This window comes from Oratosquilla oratoria, chromosome 21, assembly GCF_046742065.1.
Source record: "Oratosquilla oratoria isolate Oo_2021 chromosome 21, ASM4674206v1, whole genome shotgun sequence".
In the NCBI taxonomy this organism is placed as follows: domain Eukaryota; kingdom Metazoa; phylum Arthropoda; class Malacostraca; order Stomatopoda; family Squillidae; genus Oratosquilla; species Oratosquilla oratoria.
The window spans coordinates 25,162,448-25,185,209 of record NC_134797.1 but is presented as its reverse complement, the minus strand read 5'-3'; the positions used below and the strand labels follow the sequence as shown (position 1 = coordinate 25,185,209).

The 22,762-nt window shown below is 35.8% G+C and overlaps 1 protein-coding gene across 2 annotated transcripts in view; it reads right to left on the bottom strand.

Annotated features, from left to right (window-relative positions):
* Nucleotides 1-22,762, bottom strand: part of LOC143036797 (hemolymph clottable protein-like) — a 191,496-nt gene that overhangs the window by 150,042 nt on the left and 18,692 nt on the right. For both annotated transcript variants that reach the window (XM_076204540.1, XM_076204541.1), the window contains exon 9: nt 19,176-19,363. In XM_076204540.1, the coding sequence (XP_076060655.1) occupies nt 19,176-19,363 (188 nt within the window). The remainder of the gene's footprint in view (nt 1-19,175; nt 19,364-22,762) is intronic.

Sequence of the window (22,762 nt, the reverse complement as noted above, 5' to 3'; positions counted from 1 at the left end):
CGGCTCATGGGGAAACGCTCTACTCGAGATGATTATTGACCATACAATGACGCAATGGATACAGGAGAACACTAGGTATAGAAATGAAGAAGAACCATCGAGACTAGACCTAATAATCACATCTGAACCTAGAATAGTAGAAAAGATTGAATATAAAACACCAGTAAGTAAAAGTGACCACATATTGATTGAACTGGAACAAAATGAGGAAAAATACCTGAAAAGAAATGAACAATATAGAAAAGGAAGGATGATGTATGAAAAAACAAACTTTGATAGAATAAGAGAATTCTTTCAAAAAGAAAACTGGGAAGGAATATACAAAGAAGAAACAACAGTGGAAGAGAAATGGAATATTTTGACAAAAAAAAAAAAAAAAAAAAAAAAAAGGAGTGGAAAAGTATGTGCCAAGACAAAAACAAGAAAAAGAATATGTAAAGTGCTGGTACAACAAAAGTTGTAGGGAGTTAAAAGACAAAAGAGACAAAGCTTGGACCAAATGGAAAAAAGACGGAAGACCTGAAAAATGGAAAATATATCCTAGTTATAGAAATGAATATGTACAAGCGTGCCGAGAGGAAAATAGAAAATATGAAAAAGATATCATAGAAAAATGTAAAGATCAACCAAAAATATTTTACAGATTTGTAAACAATAAACTTAAAAACAAACAAGACTTTGAGAAATTAAGACAAGGAGTTGAATACACAGAGGAAATTGAAATGGCGGAAATTATGAACAAGCATTTTAAATCAGTGTTTACAAGGGAGAACATACAACCTGAAGAGATCGAATGGATAGAGAAAGTCCTCCCATGAAAGAAATAGAAGTAACAAGGAATGAAATATTGAAACACTTGAGTAATCTTGATGTCAGAAAATCGCATGGCCTAGATGAAATAGCAAACTGGATTTTGAAAGAATGCAGGAATGAACTTACAGACAAAATACATAGCATAATAAACAGTTCCTTGAAAGAAGGAAAAGTCCCAGAAGATTGGAAAAAAGCAAATATAGTACCTATATATAAAGGAGGAAATAAAGAAGAACCTACCAGCTACAGACCAGTCTCTCTAACAAGTACAATAGCAAAAATATGTGAAAGAATTGACAAAAGTAGATGGGTAAAATATTTAGAAAAAATCAACGTGCTAAATCCAAGGCGATTTGGATTCAGACAAGGACGATCATGCGTCACCAATTTAATATGTTTCTATTCAAGGCTAATAGATATAATACAAGAAAGAGATGGATGGGCTGATTGTGCATTTCTAGACCTAAAAAAGCCTTTGACAAAGTACCACATAAGAAGTTGCTTAAGAAATTAGAAACTGAAGGAGGAATACAGGGCAAACTGCTTAAATGGATGGAAGACTTTTTGCAAGAAAGAAAAATGAGAGTAGTGATAAGAGATAAACGCTCAAAATGGTATGAAGTAATAAGCGGTGTTCCACAAGGAACAGTTCTGGCCCCGATAATGTTTGCTATATATATCAATGATATGGATGACGGAATTGAAAGTTATATGAGCTTCTTTGCAGGTGATGCAAAACTTAAAAAAAGTGAACACGGAAGAAGATTGTGAGTCACTACAGAGAGATCTAAATAAAGTATAGGATTGGAGTAGGAAGTGGGAGAAACAGCCGCGTGGGAAGAGAGTGAACATAAAAGTATGTTAGAAGACACAAGAATAACATTAAACAAGGTAATGGAAGATGGAGGAAGAATAGTTATAATGGGCGACTTTAATTGCAAAGAAGTCTGCTGGAAAGAGATGACAGTAAAGGATGGAGAAGACTCATGGGGAAGTGTTCTACTTGAGATGATTATTGACCACACAATGACACAGTGGATTCAAGAGAACACTAGGTATAGAAATGAATAACCATCGAGACTAGACCTAATAATCACATCAGAACCTGAAATAGTGGAAAAGATAGAATACCAGGCACCAACAAGAAAAGTGACCACATATTGATAGAACTAGAACTAAATGAGAAAAAATACATGAAAAGAAATGAACATAGAAAAGGAAGATTGATATGTGATTTTTTTTTTTTTTTTTTTATAAAACAAGAGAATTCTTTCAAAAAGAAAACTGGGAAATAATACACAAAGATACAACAGTGGAAGAGAAATGGAATATATTGACAAAAATTTATATAAAAAAAAGGAGTGGAAAAGTATGTCCCAAGACAAAAACAAGAAAAAGAATATGCAAAGTGCTGGTACAACAAAACTTGCAAGTAGTTAAAAGGCAAAAGAGATAAAGCTTGGACCAAATGGAAGAACACAAAAGACCTGAAAAATGGAAAATATACACTAGTTACAGAAATAAATATGTACAAGTGTGCAGAGATGAAAAAAGAAAATATGAAAAAGATGTCATAGAAAAATGCAGTGATCAACCAAAACTATTTTACAGATTTGTAAACAACAAACTGAAAAATAAACAAGAATTAGATAAATTAAGACAAGGAGGAGTTGAATACACAGAGGAAATACAAATGGCAGAAATTATGAACAAGCATTTTATATCGGTGTTTTGGAAAGAAATTAAGAGTGGAAGAGGAGGAAAATCAAGTAGAGAAGAAAAGGTAAAAGGTGCAGATGGAGAGATGATAATGGAAGAAAAGGCAGTAAGGGGAAGATAGGCAGAATATTTTAGGGAGTTGCTAAATGTGAAGGAGGATAGGAAGGGAAAGATAGATGCAGTGGGAAATGCTAAGAAAATGACCGTGATGAGAGAGGAAAATGGAGGAGAAATAATGAAGGATGAAGTGAAGGCAGTTGTTAAGATGATGAAAACAGGTAAGGCACCTGGTCTGGATGGATGCCATGCAGAATGTTAAAAAAAAGAAAAAAAAAAAAAAGAGGTACGGTGATGGTGGACTGGATGGTGAGGTTATTTAATGTTTGCTGGAGAGAGGGTAGAGTGCCGGAGGATTGGAGGAGTGCCTGTATAGTTCCACTTTACAAGGGAAAAGGGGACAAGTGTGAATGTAGTAGTTTCAGAGGGATTAGCTTGTTAAGTGTAGTTGGGAAGGCTTATGGGAGGATCTTGATTGAATAGATTAGGAGAGTAACAGAGGGAGTAATTGGTGAGGAACAGTGTGGATTTAGGACGGGTAGAGGTTGTGTAGATCAGATCTTTGTGGTAAGACAGATATGTGAAAAAGCCATAGGAAAGGGGAAGGATGTTTTTTGGGCTTTTATGGATCTGGAAAAGGCTTACGATAGAGTAGACAGAAAGGCACTGTGGGAGGTTATGCAGATATATGGGTAGGAGGAAAGCTTCTAGAAGCTGTCAAGAGTTTTTATGAGAGTAGTAGAGCTTGTGTCAGGATTAGAAATGGAGAGAGTGAGTGGTTCGAGGTAAAGGTGGGGACTTCGTCAAGGATGCCTTATGTTGCCCTGCCTTTTCAACTTATACATGGATGGGTTAGTGCGAGAAGTAAATACAAAGTTAGTGGGTCAGGGATTGGAGATGGTTAAAGAAAATGGAGAAAAGTGGGAGGTGAGCCAGTTGTTTGCGGACGACACTGCGCTTGTGGCAGGATCGGTGGAGGGATTGAGGAAGCTGGTGACAGAGTTTGGGAGAGTATGTGATAGAAGAAAGCCAAAGATAAATGTGGCTAAAAGTAAGGTGATGAGATGTACAAGGGGTGAAAGTGGCAGTAGACTGAAAGTGAGCATTAAGGAAGAGCAACTGAAGGAAGTGGATAGTTTTAGATACTTGGGTGCAAATGTGGCAGGAAAAGGTGAAGGTAGAATGTAGATTGAGAGGAGCGAGTAAATGCCTTGGTGGATTAAAAAGTGTAATGAGGAATAGACATTTGGGAATGGATGCTAAGAGGAGACTGTATGAAGGAGTGATTGTACCAACAGCATTGTATGGAGCAGAAACATGGAACATAAGAGAGGAAGAGAGAAGGAGTTTAGATGTGTTTGAGATGAGGTGTCTGAGAAGTATGATGGGGGTTACTAGGCTAGATAGAGTGAGGAATGAGGTGGTGAGGAGGAGAACGGGGGTGGAAAGGGAGTTGGGAGGTAGTGTGGATGAAAGAGTATTTAGGATGGTTTGAACACATGGAAAGAATGAGTAAAGAAAGACTAGTAAAAGAGGTGTGGAAGGCAGATGTGGAGGGAGTGAACATGAGGGGACGTCCTAGGATGAGGTGGATGGATGGGGTGAAGGGGGCTTTGGGGAAGAGGGGAATGTCTGTTGAGGAAGGACGGGAGAGGACAGAAGACAAGGGTGAATGGAGAATGGTTGTATATGGATGATGTTGTGATGCATGAGGTGGAATGGGCGGGGGGATGGTGGGTGAGGTAGTATGCGTGAGCAAAATTTGACGCAACCCGAAGGGATTTCTCCCCGTCTTCTCTTTTTATGCATGGGGGGACGGAGAGGGGGGTCGCCGATTTAATGAAGCGGCCTTGCTGTGGATGTGCTGTGCCTTGCGACACTACTTCTGACCCAGGGCAGTGGACAAGGTGCAGGGATGACCCGTCATCCAGGAGGTGCTAAGATGGAAGGGAGGGTGGAGGGGTGTGGAGTGTATTCAGGGATGGAATGGGTGGGTATGTTTTTATGTCTTTTTATTTTTGGCTACCTCCCTTGTAAGGGGGAAAAAGCCTTGGTATATGTATGTATATATGTTTACAAGGGAGAACATACAACCTGGAGAGATCGAATGGGAAGAGAAAGTTCCCCCTATGAAAGAAATAGAAGTAACAAAGAACAAAATAATGAAACACTTGAGTAATCTTGATGTCAGAAAATCGCATGGACCAGATGAAATAGCAAACTGGGTTTTGAAAGAATGTAAGAATGAACTGCCAGACAAAATACAAACCTTAATAAAAAGTTCCTTGAAAGAAGGAAAATTTCCAAAAGATTGGAAAAGAGCAAATATAGTACTTATAATAAAGGAGGAAATAAAGAACCTACAAAATATAGACCAGTCACTCTAACAAGTACAATAGCAAAAATCTGTGAAAGAATTATCAAAAGTAAATGGGTAAAGTTTTTAGAAAAAAAACAACGTACTAAATCCAAGGCAATTTGGATTCAGACAAGGATGATCATGCGTCACCAATTTAATATGTTTCTATTCAAGGCTAATATATATGATACAAGAAAGAGATGGATGGGCTGATCCAAAATATGCATTGTGTCCTATGCTGTTGGGTGGTAGTGGACCTTTTAATTTTGTCTCTACAATTCCCATTATGTCCGGTTCTTTTTCCTTCAGATACTTGTTCAGTTCATTCAGTCCTGTTATTAATCCATCTATATTTGTGTAGGACACTCTTAACTTTCTGTTATTTCCATTGCATTCTCTGTTTCTTTTTTGTTTCTGTTATGGTCCATTTCCTCACTTTCATATTCACTACTCTCCAATAGAATTCTTCTTTTTCTGACTCCGTTCTGTTCTCGTTTTTTTCTTTAGCTTACTGCCTTTTCATTTTTTTCCCTCTCTTTCCTCTTTATTCATTTCTCTTTTTATCCATACCTTTTTATATTGTTCACTTGTTGCTAGCTTCCCTGTTTTTACTATGATATTCTCTGCTGTTGTTTGTGACCTGAATTTAATCTTAATTGGTCTGGTCTTATCTGTACTATATTTTCTGAGACTAAACATCTCTTCAATTTGTTTCATGATTTCAGGTTCATCTTCCTAAACTAATTTTAGTAAACTGTTTACTTTTTCTTTTTCTTCTTTAATTCTTGTGGTTCTATTTTGGTTAAATTTCTCTTCCATTCCCAATATAATTATACACTTCTTTTTGTCTGCTAAGTCTTTTACTATATTCTCCTTCTGTCTCATCACTTTAATAACTGAGTCTTCAGTTTGTTCTTTCATTTGTTGCTTAATTATGTCAGTAAATGCAACTTTACTGTTTTCTTGGATTTTTTTCCAGCCCTTTGCTTCCTTTGCTATGGCCACTTTATTGTCTTTACTATTCCTCTTTAATTCCTCATTCTCTTCTTTAACTTCTTTTAACTGTCTTTTTAATTCTTCTATTTCTTTTTGTTCGCCTTCTCTAGTTCTTCCAATCCTTCAGCTCTCTGCGCAATCTTGGCTACGTTACCGAACCGATTTTCCCAATGCTCGGTCATTTGATCAAATTTTTCCTCTAGTCTTGCTAATCGGGGGAGGTTGGTATCCCCCCCACCCTCTTTTAATCCTTGGAAACTATCATCATCACCTTCCACTGTACTATTTTTATCTATACTTCTAATCTTTACATTTTTGTTGATCCCGTCATCACCGAAATCATCGTCATCATCGGTCCGTCTTTTGTATACAAGACGCCTGACCTCCTGGACCATGTCCCCCTCTTCCTCATTTCCTTCCATTTCCCTCAATAATCCCTCCTCTTCTTTTTATCACTCTCTCACTACACCACGAGCTTTCCCCTTACCTATAGATATAATAAGGTACTTCCTTGACGTTGAGATTCACGTATATTTTCCTTTTTCTTCGGAATTCCAATTCTCGCCGTCCATCCGACGAAATTGTGTATTTACCTAGTTGTATTTACCTAGTTGTATTTTACGGGAAGGGGAGCTATGCTCGTGATGTCCCGTCTTCATATCTCATTTTATCTAAACTATTTTTAAATTCATGTATTGTTTTTGCACACTCACGATCACTCCCTACCCCTACAATACAAACCAGGTTTCGTTTTTCGTCGTAAATCGTGTGTGTGTGTGTGTATTACCTAGTTGTTTTTACCTAGTTGTATTTTACGGGAAGGGGAGCTATGCTCGTGAGGTCCCGTCTTCATATCTCATTTTATCTAAACTATTTTTAAATTCATGTATTGTTTTTGCACACACCACTTTCTCATCTAACTTGTTCCAACTGTCTATTACTCTGTGAGGAAAGCTGTTCTTTTTCAAATCTCTTCTATAGCTGTCTTTTTTTATTTTCTTTCCGTGTCTAGTATTTCTGTCATCCCATTTTATCAGATTCTCTCTGTCAGTAATTTCTATGCCTTTCATGATTCTGTAAATAGCTATCAAATCTCCTCTCTCTCTTCTTTGCTCTAGTGTCTGTAGTTCAAGTTTTTGTAGTCTGTCTTCATATGATAGTTTTGAGAGTGTTGGTGCCAATTTTGTAATTGCTCTTTGTATTCTTTCATTTTTTTTTTTTATACATTTTTTGTACTTGGTGACCATATCGTTGCTGCATATTCCAATCTTGGTCTTATCAGGGTGATTAGGATTTTCCTCACCATTTCTTCATCCAGGTATGTAAATGCCACTTTGATTGTTCTTATTAATTTATAAGTTTCTCCAAAAATCTTATTTATATGTTTCTCAGGTGACATATTATTCATAACAATGACTCCCAGGTCCTTCTCATTTTCTACTTTTTTTTATTCCTTCTTCTCCCAATTTATATGCTCCTGTTATTCTGTTTTTGCTTTTTCCAAATTCCATTATACTACACTTTTTTGTATTGAACTCCATCTCCCACTTCCTAGTCCATTCCTGTACTTTATTTAGATCTCTCTGTAGTGATTCACAATCTTCTTCAGTTTTCACTCTTTTCAGTAGTTTTGCATCATCTGCAAAGAAGCTCATATAGCTTTCAATTCCTTCATCCATATCATTAATATATATAGCAAACATTATTGGGGCCAGAACTGTTCCCTGCGGAACACCGCTTATTACTTCATCCCATTTTGAGTGCTGGTTTCTTATCACTACTCTCATTTTTCTTTCTTGCAAAAAGTCTTCCATCCAATTTAACAATTTACCTTGTATTCCTCCTTCAGATTCTAGTTTCTTAAGCAACTTCTTATGTTGTACTTTGTCAAAAGCTTTTTTTAGGTCTAGAAATGCACAATCAGCCCATCCATCTCTTTCTTGTATTATATCTATTAGCCTTGAATAGAAACATATTAAATTGGTGACGCATGATCGTCCTTGTCTGAATCCAAATTGCCTTGGATTTAGTTTATTGTTTTTTTTTCCAAGTATTTTACCCATCTACTTTTGATAATTCTTTCACAAATTTTTGCTATTGTACTTGTTAGAGAGACTGGTCTATAGTTGGTAGGTTCTTCTTAATTTCCTCCTTTATATATAGGTACTATGTTTGCTTTTTTCCAATCTTCTGGAACTTTTCCTTCTTTCAAAGAACTGCTTATTATGCTATGTATTTTGTCTGCCAGTTCATTCCTGCATTCTTTCAGTATCCAGTTTGCTATTTCATCTGGTCCATGCGATTTTCTGACATCAAGATTACTCAAGTGTATCAATATTTCATGCTTTGATACTTCTATTTCTTCTATAGGGGGGACTTTCTCTTTCCATTCAATCTCTTCAGGTTGTATGTTCTCCCTTGTAAACACTGATTTAAAATGTTTGTTCATAATTTCCGCCATTTCCATTTCCTCAGTGTATTCAACTCCCCCTTGTCTTAATTTCTCCAAGTCCTGTTTGTTTTTCAGTTTATTGTTTACAAATCTGTAGAATAGTTTTGGTTGATCTTTACAAATCTGTAGAATAGTTTTGGTTGATCTTTACATTTTTCTATGACGTCTTTTTCATATTTTCTCTTTTCCTCTCTGCATGTTTGTACATATTCATTTCTAAAACCGGTATATATTTTCCATTTTTCAGGTCTTCTGTCTTTTTTACATCTGGTCCAGGCTGTGTCTCTTTTGTCTTTTAACTCCCTACATCTTTTGTTGTACCAGCATTTTACATATTCTTTTTCTTGTTTTTGTCTTGGGACATACTTTTCCACTCCTTTTTTGTAAATTTTTGTCAAAATATTCCATTTATCTTCCACTGATGTTTCTTCTTTGTATATTTCTTCCCAGTTTTTTTGTTGAAAGAATTCTCTTATTCTATCAAAGTTTGTTTTTTCATACATCATTCTTCCTTTTCTATATTGTTCATTTCTTTTTATATATTTTTCTTCATTAAGTTCCAGTTCAATCAATATGTGGTCACTTTTACCTATTGGTGTTTTATATTCAATCTTGTCCACTATTCTAGGTTCAGATGTAATTAATAAGTCTAGTCTCGATGGTTCTTCTTCATTTCTATACCTAGTGTTCTCCTGTATCCATTGTGTCATTGTGTGGTCAATAATCATCTTAAGTAGAGCGTTTCCCCATGAGTCGTCTCCACCCTTTACTGTCATTTCTTCCCAGCAGATTTCTTTGCAATTAAAGTCGCCCATCATAACTATTCTTCCTCCCTCTTCCATTATCTTGTTTAATGTTATCTTTGTGTCCTCTAACATACTTTTATGTTCACTCTCTTCCCATGAGGCTGTTTTTGGAGGCACATAATTTATCACAAATTTTCTGCTCTTCTTATCTCTGTCTTCCACTTCTATCATAATCATCTCTACTGTATTCTTTCCATATATGACACCTTTCACGTTTATATCCTTCTTAGTTAGGAACATAACTCCACCCCCTTGCTTTTTCTCTCTGTTTCTAATCCAATAATTGTATGCATCATGTCCTACACTGTTGGGTGGTAGTGGGCCTTTTAATTTTGTTTCTACAATTCCCATTATGTCCGGTTCTTTTTCCTTCAAATAATCATTCAGCTCATTCAATCCTGTTATTAATCCATCTATATTTGTGTAAGACACTCTTAGTTTTCTGCCACTTCCATTGTGTTCTCTGTTTCCCTTATGTTTTTCTTTTGTATGTCGAACTTCCTTAGTTTCATATTCACTACTCTCCAATAGAATCTCTCTTTCTCTGACTCCGTTCTGTTCTCGTTTTTTGCCTTAGCTTCAAGTCTTTTCTGCTTTTCTTCCTCTCTTTCCTCTTTATTCACTTCCCTTTTTATCCATACCTTTTTATATTGTTCACTGTCTGCTAGTTTCCCTGTTTTGGATAAGATATTCTCTGCCGTTGTTTGTGACTTGAATTTAATCTTGATTGGTCTGATCTTATCTGTGCTATACTTTCCGAGTCTAAATTTCTCTTTGATTTGTTTCATAATTTCTGGTTCATCTTCCTGAACTGACTCTAGTAATTGGCTTACTTTTTCATTTTCCTCTTTGATTCTTGTGGTTCTATCTGGGTTGTGTTTCTCTTCCATTCCTAATATAATTATACATTTCTTCTTGTCTGCTAAATCTCTTACTATATTCTCCTTTTTTCTCATCACTTTAATAACTGAGTCTTCAGTATGTTCTTTCAATTGCTGTTTGACTATGTCAGTGAATGAAACCTTATTTCCTTCTTGGGTTGCTTTCCAATTCTTAGCTTCTTTAGCTATTGCCTCTCTGTTTTCTTTACTATTCTTCTTCAATTCCTCATTCTCCACCTTTACATCTCTTAACTGTCTTTTTAGGTCTTCTATTTCATCAGTTAAGTTTTTATTCTCCTTTTCTAGTTCTTCCAATCTTTCAACCCTTTGTAAAATGGTGTTCATATGACCGAACCTACGCTCCAAGTCCTCGATCACCTTATCAACCTTCTCCTCTAGTCTTGTCAGTCGGGGGGGGGGGGTTGTGTCCCCCCCACCCTCTTTAAATCCCTTGAAAATATTCTCATCACTTTCTACTGTATTGCTCTTATATATACTTCTAATCTTTACATTCTTATTAGACATTTCGTCGTCTCCCAGTTGGGCTTGCGGTCGTTTGTTTACTTTTCGGCGGTCTGCTTGGGCCAAGTCCTCTACTTCCTCATTTCCTTCCATTTCCCCAGCAATCCCTCCCCTTCTCCTCTTTCCTTACTTTCCCACTACCCCACGAGCAATTTCCCCCCACCCTGTAAATACAAAAAGGCACTTCTCTTTGCGTTGGGATCCACAATCGGCACTTTTCTTCAGAACGTTCTTCAAGCCGTCCGTTCGTTGAAAGTGTGTGTATTTACCTAGTTGTATTTACCTAGTTGTATTTACCTAGTTGTATTTTACGGGAAGGGGAGCTATGCTCGTGAGGTCCCGTCTTCATTTCTCATTTTATCTAAACTATTTTTAAATTCATGTATTGTTTTTGCACACACCACTTTCTCATCTAACTTGTTCCAACTGTCTATTACTCTGTGTGGAAAGCTGTTCTTTTTCAAATCTCTTCTATAGCTGTCTTTTTTTATTTTCTTTCCGTGTCCTCTTGTATTTCTGTCGTCCCATTTTATCAGATTCTCTCTATCAGTAATTTCTATGCCTTTCATGATTCTGTAAATAGCTATCAAATCTCCTCTCTCTCTTCTTTGCTCTAGTGTCTGTAGTTCAAGTTTTTGTAGTCTCTCTTCATATGATAGTTTTGAGAGTGTTGGTGCCAGTTTTGTAATTGCTCTTTGTATTCTTTCAAGTTTTTTTATACATTTTTTTTGTACTTGGTGACCATATTGTTGCTGCATATTCTAATCTTGGTCTTATCAGGGTGATTAGGATTTTCCTCACCATTTCTTCATCCAGGTATGTAAATGCCACTTTGATTGTTCTTATTATATTATAGGTTTCTCCAAAAATCTTATTTATATGTTTCTCAGGTGACATATTATTCATAACAATGACTCCCAGGTCCTTCTCATTTTCTACTTTTTTTATTCCTTCTTCTCCCAAATTATATGATCCTGTTATTCTGTTTTTGCTTTTTCCAAATTCCATTATACTACACTTTTTTGTATTGAACTCCATCTCCCACTTCTTACTCCATTCCTGTACTTTATTTAGATCTCTCTGTAGTGATTCACAATCTTCTTCAGTTTTCACTCTTTTCAGTAGTTTTGCATCGTCTGCAAAGAAGCTCATATAGCTTTCAGTTCCTTCATCCATATCATTAATATATATAGCAAACATTATTGGGGCCAGGACTGTTCCCTGCGGGACACCGCTTATTACTTCATTCCATTTTGAGTGCTGGTTTCTTATCACTACTCTCATTTTTCTTTCTTGCAAAAAGTCTTCCATCCAATTTAGTAATTTACCTTGTATTCCTCCTTCAGATTCTAGTTTCTTAAGCAACTTCTTATGTGGTACTTTGTCAAAAGCTTTTTTTAGGTCTAGAAATGCACAATCAGCCCATCCATCTCTTTCTTGTATTATATCTATTAGCCTTGAATAGAAACATATTAAATTGGTGACGCATGATCGTCCTTGTCTGAATCCAAATTGCCTTGGATTTAGTACGTTGTTTTTTTCCAAGTATTTTACCCATCTATTTTTGATAATTCTTTCACAAATTTTTGCTATTGTACTTGTTAGAGAGACTGGTCTATAGTTGGTAGGTTCTTCTTTATTTCCTCCTTTATATATAGGTACTATATTTGCTTTTTTCCAATCTTCTGGAACTTTTCCTTCTTTCAAGGAACTGCTTATTATGCTATGTATTTTGTCTGCCAGTTCATTCCTGCATTCTTTCAGAATCCAGTTTGCTATTTCATCTGGTCCATGTGATTTTCTGACATCAAGATTACTCAATTGTATCAATATTTCATTCTTTGATACTTCTATTTTTTCTATAGGGGGGACTTTCTCTTTCCATTCGTTCTCTTCAGGTTGTATGTTCTCCCTTGTAAACACTGATTTAAAATGTTTGTTCATAATTTCCGCCATTTCCATTTCCTCAGTGTATTCAACTCCCCCTTGTCTTAATTTCTCCAAGTCCTGTTTGTTTTTCAGTTTATTGTTTACAAATCTGTAGAATAGTTTTGGTTGATCTTTACATTTTTCTATGACGTCTTTTTCATATTTTCTCTTTTCCTCTCTGCACGTTTGTACATATTCATTTCTATAACTGGTATATATTTTCCATTTTTCAGGTTTTCTGTCTTTTTTCCATCTGGTCCAGGCTTTGTCTCTTTTGTCTTTTAACTCCCTACAACTTTTGTTGTACCAGCATTTTACATATTCTTTTTCTTGTTTTTGTTTTGGGACATACTTTTCCACTCCTTTTTTGTAAATTTTTGTCAAAATATTCCATTTCTTTTCCACTGATGTTTCTTCTTTGTATATTTCTTCCCAGTTTTCTTGTTGAAAGAATTCTCTTATTCTATCAAAGTTTGTTTTTTCATACATCATTCATCCTTTTCTATATTGTTCATTTCCTTTGATATATTTTTCTTCATTAAGTTCCAGTTTAATCAATATGTGGTCACTTTTACCTATTGGTGTTTTATATTCAATCTTGTCCACTATTCTAGGTTCAGATGTAATTATTAAGTCTAGTCTCGATGGTTCTTCTTCATTTCTATACCTAGTGTTCTCCTGTATCCATTGTGTCATTGTGTGGTCAATAATCATCTCAAGTAGAGCGTTTCCCCATGAGTCATCTCCACCCTTTACTGTCATTTCTTCCCAGCAGATTTCTTTGCAATTAAAGTCGCCCATCATAACTATTCTTCCTCCATCTTCCATTATTTTATTTAATGTTATCTTTGTGTCCTCTAACATACTTTTATGTTCACTCTCCTCCCATGAGGCTGTTTTTGGAGGCACATAATTTATCACAAATTTTCTGCTCTTCTTATCTCTGTCTTCCACTTCTATCATAATCATCTCTACTGTATTCTTTCCATATATGACACCTTTCACGTTTATATCCTTCTTAGTCAGGAACATAACTCCACACCCTTGCTTTTTCTCTCTGTTTCTAATCCAATAATTGTATGCATCATGTCCTACACTGTTGGGTGGTAGTGGGCCTTTTAATTTTGTTTCTACAATTCCCATTATGTCCGGTTCTTTTTCCTTCAAATAATCATTCAGCTCATTCAATCCTGTTATTAATCCATCTATATTTGTGTAAGACACTCTTAGTTTTCTGCCACTTCCATTGTGTTCTCTGTTTCCCTTATGTTTTTCTTTTGTATGTCGAACTTCCTTAGTTTCATGTTCACTACTCTCCAATAGAATCTCTCTTTCTCTGACTCCGTTCTGTTCTCGTTTTTTGCCTTAGCTTCCAATCTTTTCTGCTTTTCTTCCTCTCTTTCCTCTTTATTCATTTCTCTTTTTATCCATATCTTTTTGTATTGTTCACTTGTTGCTAGTTTCCCTGTTTTGGATAAGATATTCTCTGCCGTAGTTTGTGACTTGAATTTAATCTTAATTGGTCTGGTCTTGTCTGTGCTATACTTTCCGAGTCTAAATTTCTCTTCGATTTGTTTCATAATTTCTGGTTCATCTTCCTGTACTGATTCTAGTAATTGGCTTACTTTTTCATTTTCCTCTTTGATTCTTGTGGTTCTATCTGTGTTGTGTTTCTCTTCCATTCCTAATATAATTATACATTTCTTCTTGTCTGCTAAATCTCTTACTATATTCTCCTTTTGTCTCATCACTTTAATAACTGAGTCTTCAGTATGTTCTTTCAATTGCTGTTTGACTATGTCAGTGAATGAAACCTTATTTCCTTCTTGGGTTTTCTTCCAATTTTTACTTTCTTTAGCTATTGTTTCTCTGTTTTCTTTACTATTCTTCTTCAATTCCTCATTCTCCACCTTTACATCTCTTAACTGTCTTTTTAGGTCTTCTATTTCATCAGTTAAGTTTTTATTCGCCTTTTCTAGTTCTTCCAATCTTTCAACCCTTTGTAAAATGGTGTTCATATGACCTAACCTACTCTCCAAGTCCTCGATCACCTTATCAACCTTCTCCTCTAGTCTTGTCAGTCGGGGGGGGGGGGTTGTGTCCCCCCCACCTTCTTTAAATCCCTTGAAAATATTTTCATCACTTTCTACTGTATTGCTCTTATCTATACTTCTTATCTTTACATTTTTATTAGACATTTCGTCGTCGTCGGGAGGCCTTTTGTTTACCTTTCGCCTGTCTGCCTGGGCCAAGTCTACTCCTTCCTCATTTCCTTCCATTTCCCTCAGTAATCCCTCCCCCTTTCCTCTTTCCCTACTTTCCTACTACTCCACGAGCAATTTCCCCCCCACCCTGTAAAAACACTAGGCACTTCTCTTTGCGTTGGGATCCACAGACTTCAGTTTTCTTCTGAACGTCTTCTAAGCCGTCCATTCGTTGAAGTGTGTATTTACCTAGTTGTACCTAGTTGTATTTTACGGGAAGGGGAGCTATGCTCGTGGGGTCCCGTCTTCATATCTCATTTTATCTAAACTATTTTTAAATTCATGTATTGTTTTTGCACACACCACTTTCTCATCTAACTTGTTCCAACTGTCTATTACTCTGTGAGGAAAGCTGTTCTTTTTCAAATCTCTTCTATAGCTGTCTTTTTTTATTTTCTTTCCGTGTCCTCTTGTATTTCTGTCATCCCATTTTATCAGATTCTCTCTATCAGTAATTTCTATGCCTTTCATGATTCTGTAAATAGCTATCAAATCTCCTCTCTCTCTTCTTTGCTCTAGTGTCTGTAGTTTAAGTTTTTGTAGTCTCTCTTCATATGATAGTTTTGAGAGTGTTGGTGCCAGTTTTGTGATTGCTCTTTGTATTCTTTCAAGTTTTTTTATACATTTTTTTGTACTTGGTGACCATATCGTTGCTGCATATTCTAATCTTGGTCTTATCAGGGTGATTAGGATTTTCCTCACCATTTCTTCATCCAGGTATGTAAATGCCACTTTGATTGTTCTTATTAAATTATAAGTTTCTGCAAAAATCTTATTTATATGTTTCTCAGGTGACATATTATTCATAACAATGACTCCCAGGTCCTTCTCATTTTCTACTTTTTTTATTCCTTCTTCTCCCAAATTATATGATCCTGTTATTCTGTTTTTGCTTTTTCCAAATTCCATTATACTACACTTTTTTGTATTGAACTCCATCTCCCACTTCCTACTCCATTCTTGTACTTTATTTAGATCCCTCTGTAGTGATTCACAATCTTCTTCAGTTTTCACTCTTTTCAGTAGTTTTGCATCATCTGCAAAGAAGCTCATATAGCTTTCAATTCCTTCATCCATATCATTAATATATATAGCAAACATTATTGGGGCCAGAACTGTTCCCTGCGGGACACCGCTTATTACTTCATTCCATTTTGAGTGCTGATCTCTTATCACTACTCTCATTTTTCTTTCTTGCAAAAAGTCTTCCATCCAATTTAGCAATTTACCTTGTATTCCTCCTTCGTATTCTAATTTCCTAAGCAACTTCTTATGTGGTACTTTGTCAAAAGCTTTTTTTAGGTCTAGAAATGCACAATCAGCCCATCCATCTCTTTCTTGTATTATATCTATTAGCCTTGAATAGAAACATATTAAATTGGTGACGCATGACCGTCCTTGTCTGAATCCAAATTGCCTTGGATTTAGTACGTTGTTTTTTTCCAAGTATTTTACCCATCTACTTTTGATAATGCTTTCACAAATTTTTGCTATTGTACTTGTTAGAGAGACTGGTCTATAGTTGGTAGGTTCTTCTTTATTTCCTCCTTTATATATAGGTACTATATTTGCTTTTTTCCAATCTTCTGGAACTTTTCCTTCTTTTAAGGAACTGCTTATTATGCTATGTATTTTGTCTGCCAGTTCATTCCTGCATTCTTTCAGAATCCAGTTTGCTATTTCATCTGGCCCATGCGATTTTCTGACATCAAAATTACCCAAGTGTGTCAATATTTCATTCTTTGTTACTTCTATTTCTTCCATAGGGGGGACTTTCTCTTTCCACTCAATCTCTTCAGGTTGTATATTTTCCCTTGTAAGCACTGATTTAAAATGTTTGTTCATAATTTCTGCCATTTCCATTTCCTCAGTGTATTCAACTCCTCCTTGTCTCAATTTCTCCAAGTCTTGTTTGTTTTTCAGTTTATTGTTTACAAATCTGTAGAATAGTTTTGGTTGATCTTTACACTTTTCTATAACATCTTTTTCATATTTTCTTTTTTCCTCTCTGCACTTTTGTACATATTCATTTCTATAACCAGTATATATTTTCCATTTTTCAGGTCTTCTGTCTTTTTTCCATCTGGTCCAGGCTTTGTCTCTTTTGTCTTTTAACTCCCTACAACTTTTGTTGTACCAGCATTTTACATATTCTTTTTTTTTTTTTGTCTTGGGACATACTTTTCCACTCCTTTTTTGTAAATTTTTGTCAAAATATTCCATTTCTCTTCCACTGATGTTTCTTCTTTGTATATTTCTTCCCAGTTTTCTTGTTGGAAGAATTCTCTTATTCTATCAAAGTTTGTTTTTTCATACATCATTCTTCCTTTTCTATATTGTTCATTTCTTTTCATATATTTTTCTTCATTAAGTTCCAGTTCAATCAATATGTGGTCACTTTTACCTATTGGTGTTTTATATTCAATCTTGTCCACTATTCTAGGTTCAGATGTAATTATTAAGTCTAGCCTCGATGGTTCTTCTTCATTTCTATACCTAGTGTTCTCTTGTATCCATTGTGTCATTGAATGGTCAGTAATCATCTCAAGTAGAGCATTTCCCCATGAGTCATCACCACTCTTTACTGTCATTTCTTCCCAGCAGATTTCTTTGCAATTAAAGTCGCCCATCATAACTATTCTTCCTCCGTCTTCCATTATTTTAGTTAATGCTATCTTTGTGTCCTCTAGCATACTTTTATATTCACTCTCCTCCCATGAGGCTGTTTTCGGAGGCACATAATTGATCACAAATTTTCTGCTCTTCTTATCTCTGTCTTCCACTTCTATCATAATCATCTCTACTGTATTCTTTCCATATATGACACCTTTCACGTTTATATCCTTCTTAGTCAGGAACATAACTCCACACCCTTGCTTTTTCTCTCTGTTTCTAATCCAATAATTGTATGCATCATGTCCTACACTGTTGGGTGGTAGTGGGCCTTTTAATTTTGTTTCTACAATTCCCATTATGTCCGGTTCTTTTTCTTTCAAATAATCATTCAGCTCATTCAATCCTGTTATTAATCCATCTATATTTGTGTAAGACACTCTTAGTTTTCTGCCACTTCCATTGTGTTCTCTGTTCCCCTTATGTTTTTCTTTTGTATGTCGAACTTCCTTAGTTTCATGTTCACTACTCTCCAATAGAATCTCTCTTTCTCTGACTCCGTTCTGTTCTCGTTTTTTGTCTTAGCTTCCAGTCTTTTCTGCTTTTCTTCCTCTCTTTCCTCTTTATTCATTTCTCTTTTTATCCATATCTTTTTGTATTTTTCACTTGTTGCTAGTTTCCCTGTTTTGGATAAGATATTCTCTGCCGTTGTTTGTGACTTGAATTTAATCTTGATTGGTCTGATCTTATCTGTGCTATACTTTCCGAGTCTAAATTTCTCTTCGATTTGTTTCATAATTCCTGGTTCATCTTCCTGAACTGATTCTAGTAATTGGCTTACTTTTTCATTTTCCTCTTTGATTCTTGTGGTTCTATCTGTGTTGTGTTTCTCTTCCATTCCTAATATAATTATACATTTCTTCTTGTCTGCTAAATCCCTTACTATATTCTCCTTTTGTCTCATCACTTTAATAACTGAGTCTTCAGTATGTTCTTTCAATTGCTGTTTGACTATGTCAGTGAATGAAATCTTATTTCCTTCTTGGGTTTGCTTCCAATTTTTACTTTCTTTAGCTATTGTTTCTCTGTTTTCTTTACTATTCTTCTTCAATTCCTCATTCTCCCAATTTACCTCTCTTAACTGTCTTTTTAGTTCTTCTATTTCATCAGTTAAGTTTTTATTCGCCTTTTCCAGTTCTTCCAATCTTTCAACCCTTTGTAAAATGGTGTTCATATGACCTTACCTACTCTCCAAGTCCTCGATCACCTTATCAATCTTCTTCTCTAGTCTTGTCAGTCGGGGGGGGGGGTTTGTGTCCCCCCCACTCTCTTTAAATCCCTTGAAAATATTCTCATCACTTTCTGCTATATTGCTCCTATCTATACCTCTAATCTTCACATTCCTATTAGACATGTCGTTATCATCCAACTCGTCTTGGGGTCGTTTGTCTACCTTACGGCGGCCCGTCAGGGCCATTTCCTCCACCTCCTCATTACCTTCCATTTCCCCAGCAATCCCTCCCCTCTCCTCTTTCCTTACTTTCCCACTACCCCACGAGCAATTTCCCCCCACCCTGCAAATACAAAAAGGCACTTCTCTTTGCGTTGGGATCCACAATCTGCACTTTTCTTCAGAGCGTTCTTCAAGCCGTCCGTTCGTTGAAAGTGTGTGTGTGTGTGTGTGCGTGCGTGTGTGTGTGAGAGAGAGAGAGAGAGAGAGAGTAGAAAATACAAAGGCATTTATCCATAGGATATCGTTCTTACCTCATTGAATGCATGCTATCGTCTTGTAAATAAGATTTGTAAAGATGGTCGAGGTCGTTATAGTCGAGAATCCTTATCAAGTCCACAATGACTTCCATGCGCTCTGCGACGTTCGAATTATTATCATGTATCACATCGAATTTCTTCAGGTCGAGATGCAACTGATCAAAAAGTTCGTTGAGCTTACGCTGTTGGAGGTAAATGTGATGTTAATTGTCATTCTGCAAATTTATGTCATATTTATGGGAACTAGAAGTACGTTGTATTTTTTTGAGCGTTGTGTGCAAACACACACGTTGCTCCTTTCCTGGATAATACAATTAGGTAAATACACACACACACACACACTTCATCGGATGGACGGCGTAGAGGACGTTCTGAAGAAATTTCGTGGATCCCAAAGCAAAGGAAGTACCTATTGTATTTACAGGGGGGGAATTGCTCGTGGTGTAGTGGGAAAGTGAGGAAAAAGGAGAAGGGGAGGGATTTTTGAGGGAAGTGGAAGGAAATGAGGAAGGGGAGGACTTGGTCCAAGAGGCCAGACGGCTTGTAAACAAAAGACGGACTGATGATTTGGATTTTGATGATGGGACTAACAAAAATGTAAAGATTAGAAACATAGATAAGAGCAGTTCAATGGAAGGTGAGGATAATGATTTCCAAGGATTTAACGAGGGGGCGGCGGATACCAACCTCCCCCGACTGGCAAAACTGGAGGAAAAACTTGATCAAATGACCGAACATTGGGAGAGTAGGTTCGGTAAAATGTCAAAAATTGCGGAAAAGGTTGAAAGATTGGAAGCACAAGAGAAGGCAAACAAAAACTTAACTGATGAAATAGAAGAACTAAAGAAACAGCTAAGCGAAGTAAAAGAGGAGAATGAAGAATTAAAAAGGAACACTAAAGACAATAAAGAAACAATAGCAAAAGAGGCACAGTGGTGGAAGAAGATACAGGAAAATAGTAAAGTTGCATTTACTGACATAATTAAACAGCAAATGAAAGAACAAACTGAAGACTCAGTTATCAAAGTGATGAGACAAAAGGAGAATATTGTAAGAGACTTAGCAGATAAAAAGAAATGTATAATTATATTAGGAATGGAAGAGAAACATAACCCAGATAGAACCACAAGAATCAATGAGGAAAATGAAAAAGTAAGCAGATTACTAGAATTAGTTCAGGAAGATGAACCTGAAATCATGAAACAAATCGAAGAGGAGTTTAGGCTCGGAAAGTATAGTACAGATAAGACCAGACCAATTAAGATTAAATTCAGGTCACAAACGACGGCAGAGAATATCTTATCAAAAACAGGGAAACTAGCAGACAGTGAACAATATAAAAAGGTATGGATAAAAAGGGAAATGACTAAAGAGGAAAGAGAGGAGGAAAAAATGAAAAGACAACAAGCTAAAGAAAAAAATGAGAACAGAACAGAGCCAGAAAAAGAGAAATTCTATTGGAGAGTAGTGAATATGAAAGTAAGGAAATTCGATATACAAGAGAAAAACAAAAGGGAAACGGAGAACACAATGGAACAAGGCAGAAAACTTACACAAATATAGATGGATTAATTGCAGGATTGAATGAGCTGAATGATTATCTGAAGGAAAAAGAACCGGACATAATGGGAATTGTAGAAACGAAATTAAAAGGTCCACTACCACCCAACAGTGTAGGACACGATGCATATAATTATTGGATTAGAAACAGAGAGACAAATCAAGGGTGTGGAGTTATGTTCCTGACTAAGAAGGATATAAACGTGAGGTGTGTCATATATGGAAAGAATACAGTAGAGATGATTATGATAGAAGTGGAAGACAGAGATAAGAAGAACAGAAAGTTTGTGATAAATTATGTGCCTCCAAAAACAGCCTCATGGGAAGAGAGTGAACATAAAAGTATGTTAGAGGACACAAAGATAACATTAAATAAGATAATGGAAGATGGAGGAAGAATAGTTATGATGGGCGACTTTAATTGCAAAGAAGTCTGCTGGGAAGAGATGACAGTAAAGGGTGGAGACGGCTCATGGGGAAACGCTCTACTCGAGATGATTATTGACCATACAATGACACAGTGGATACAGGAGAACACTAGGTATAGAAATGAAGAACCATCGAGACTAGACCTAATAATTACATCTGAACCTAGAATAGTGGAAAAGATTAAATACAAAACACCAGTAAGTAAAAGTGACCACATATTGATTGAACTGGAACTAAATGAAGAAAAATACCTGAAAAGAAATGAACAATATAGAAAAGGAAGAATGATGTATGAAAAAACAAACTTTGATAAAATAAGAGAATTCTTTCAAAAAGAAAATTTGGAAGGATTATACAAAGAAGAAACAACAGTGGAAAAAAAATGTAAAGTGCTGATACAACAAAAGTTGTAGGGAGTTAAAAGACAAAAGAGACAAAGCTTGGACCAGATTGAAAAAAGACAGAAGGTCTGAAAAATGGAAAATATATACCTGCTATAGAAATGAATATCTACAAACGTGCAGAGAGGAAAAGAGAAAATATGAAGATGTCATAGAAAAATGTAAAGATCAACCAAAACTATTCTACAGATTTGTAAACAACAAAATGAAAAACAAACAAGATTTGGAGAAATTAAGACAAGGAGGAGTTGAATACACAGAGGAAACTGAAATGGCGGAAATTATGAACAAGCATTTTAAATCAGTGTTTACAAGGAAGAACATACAACCTGAAGAGATCGAATGGAAAGAGAAAGTCCCCCTATGAAAGAAATTGAAGTAACAAAGAATGAAATATTGACACACTTGAGTAATCTTGATGTCAGAAAATCGCATGGACCAGATGAAATAGCAAACTGAATTTTGAAAGAATGCAGGAATGAACTAACAGACAAAATACATAGCATAATAAATAGTTCCTTGAAAGAAGGAAAAGTTCCAGAAGATTGGAAAAAAGCAAATATAGTACCTATATATAAAGGAGGAAATAAAGAAGACCCTACCAACTATAGACCAGTCTCTCTAACAAGTACAATAGCAAAAATTTGTGAAAGAATTGTCAAAAGTAGATGGGTAAATATTTAGAAAAAAAAACGTGTTAAATCCAAGGCAATTTGGATTCAGACAAGGACGATCATGCGTCACCATTTTAATATGTTTCTATTCAAGGCTAATAGATATAATACAAGAAAGAGATGGATGGGCTGATTGTGCATTTCTAGACCTAAAAAAAGCTTTTGACAAAGTACCACATAAGAAGCTGCTTAAGAAATTAGAAACTGAAGGAGGAATACAGGGCAAACTGCTAAATTGGATGGAAGACTTTTTGCAAAAAAGAAAAATGAGAGTAGTGATAAGAGACACTCAAAATGGGATGAAGTAATAAGCGGTGTTCCACAAGGAACAGTTCTGGCCCCAATAATGTTTGCTATATATATTATTGATATGAATGACGGAATTGAAAGTTATATGAGCTTCTTTGCAGATGATGCAAAACTATTGAAAAAAGTGAACACGGAAGAAGATTTTGAGTCACTACAGAGTGATCTAAATAAAGTACAGGAATGGAGTAGGAAGTGGGAGATGGAGTTC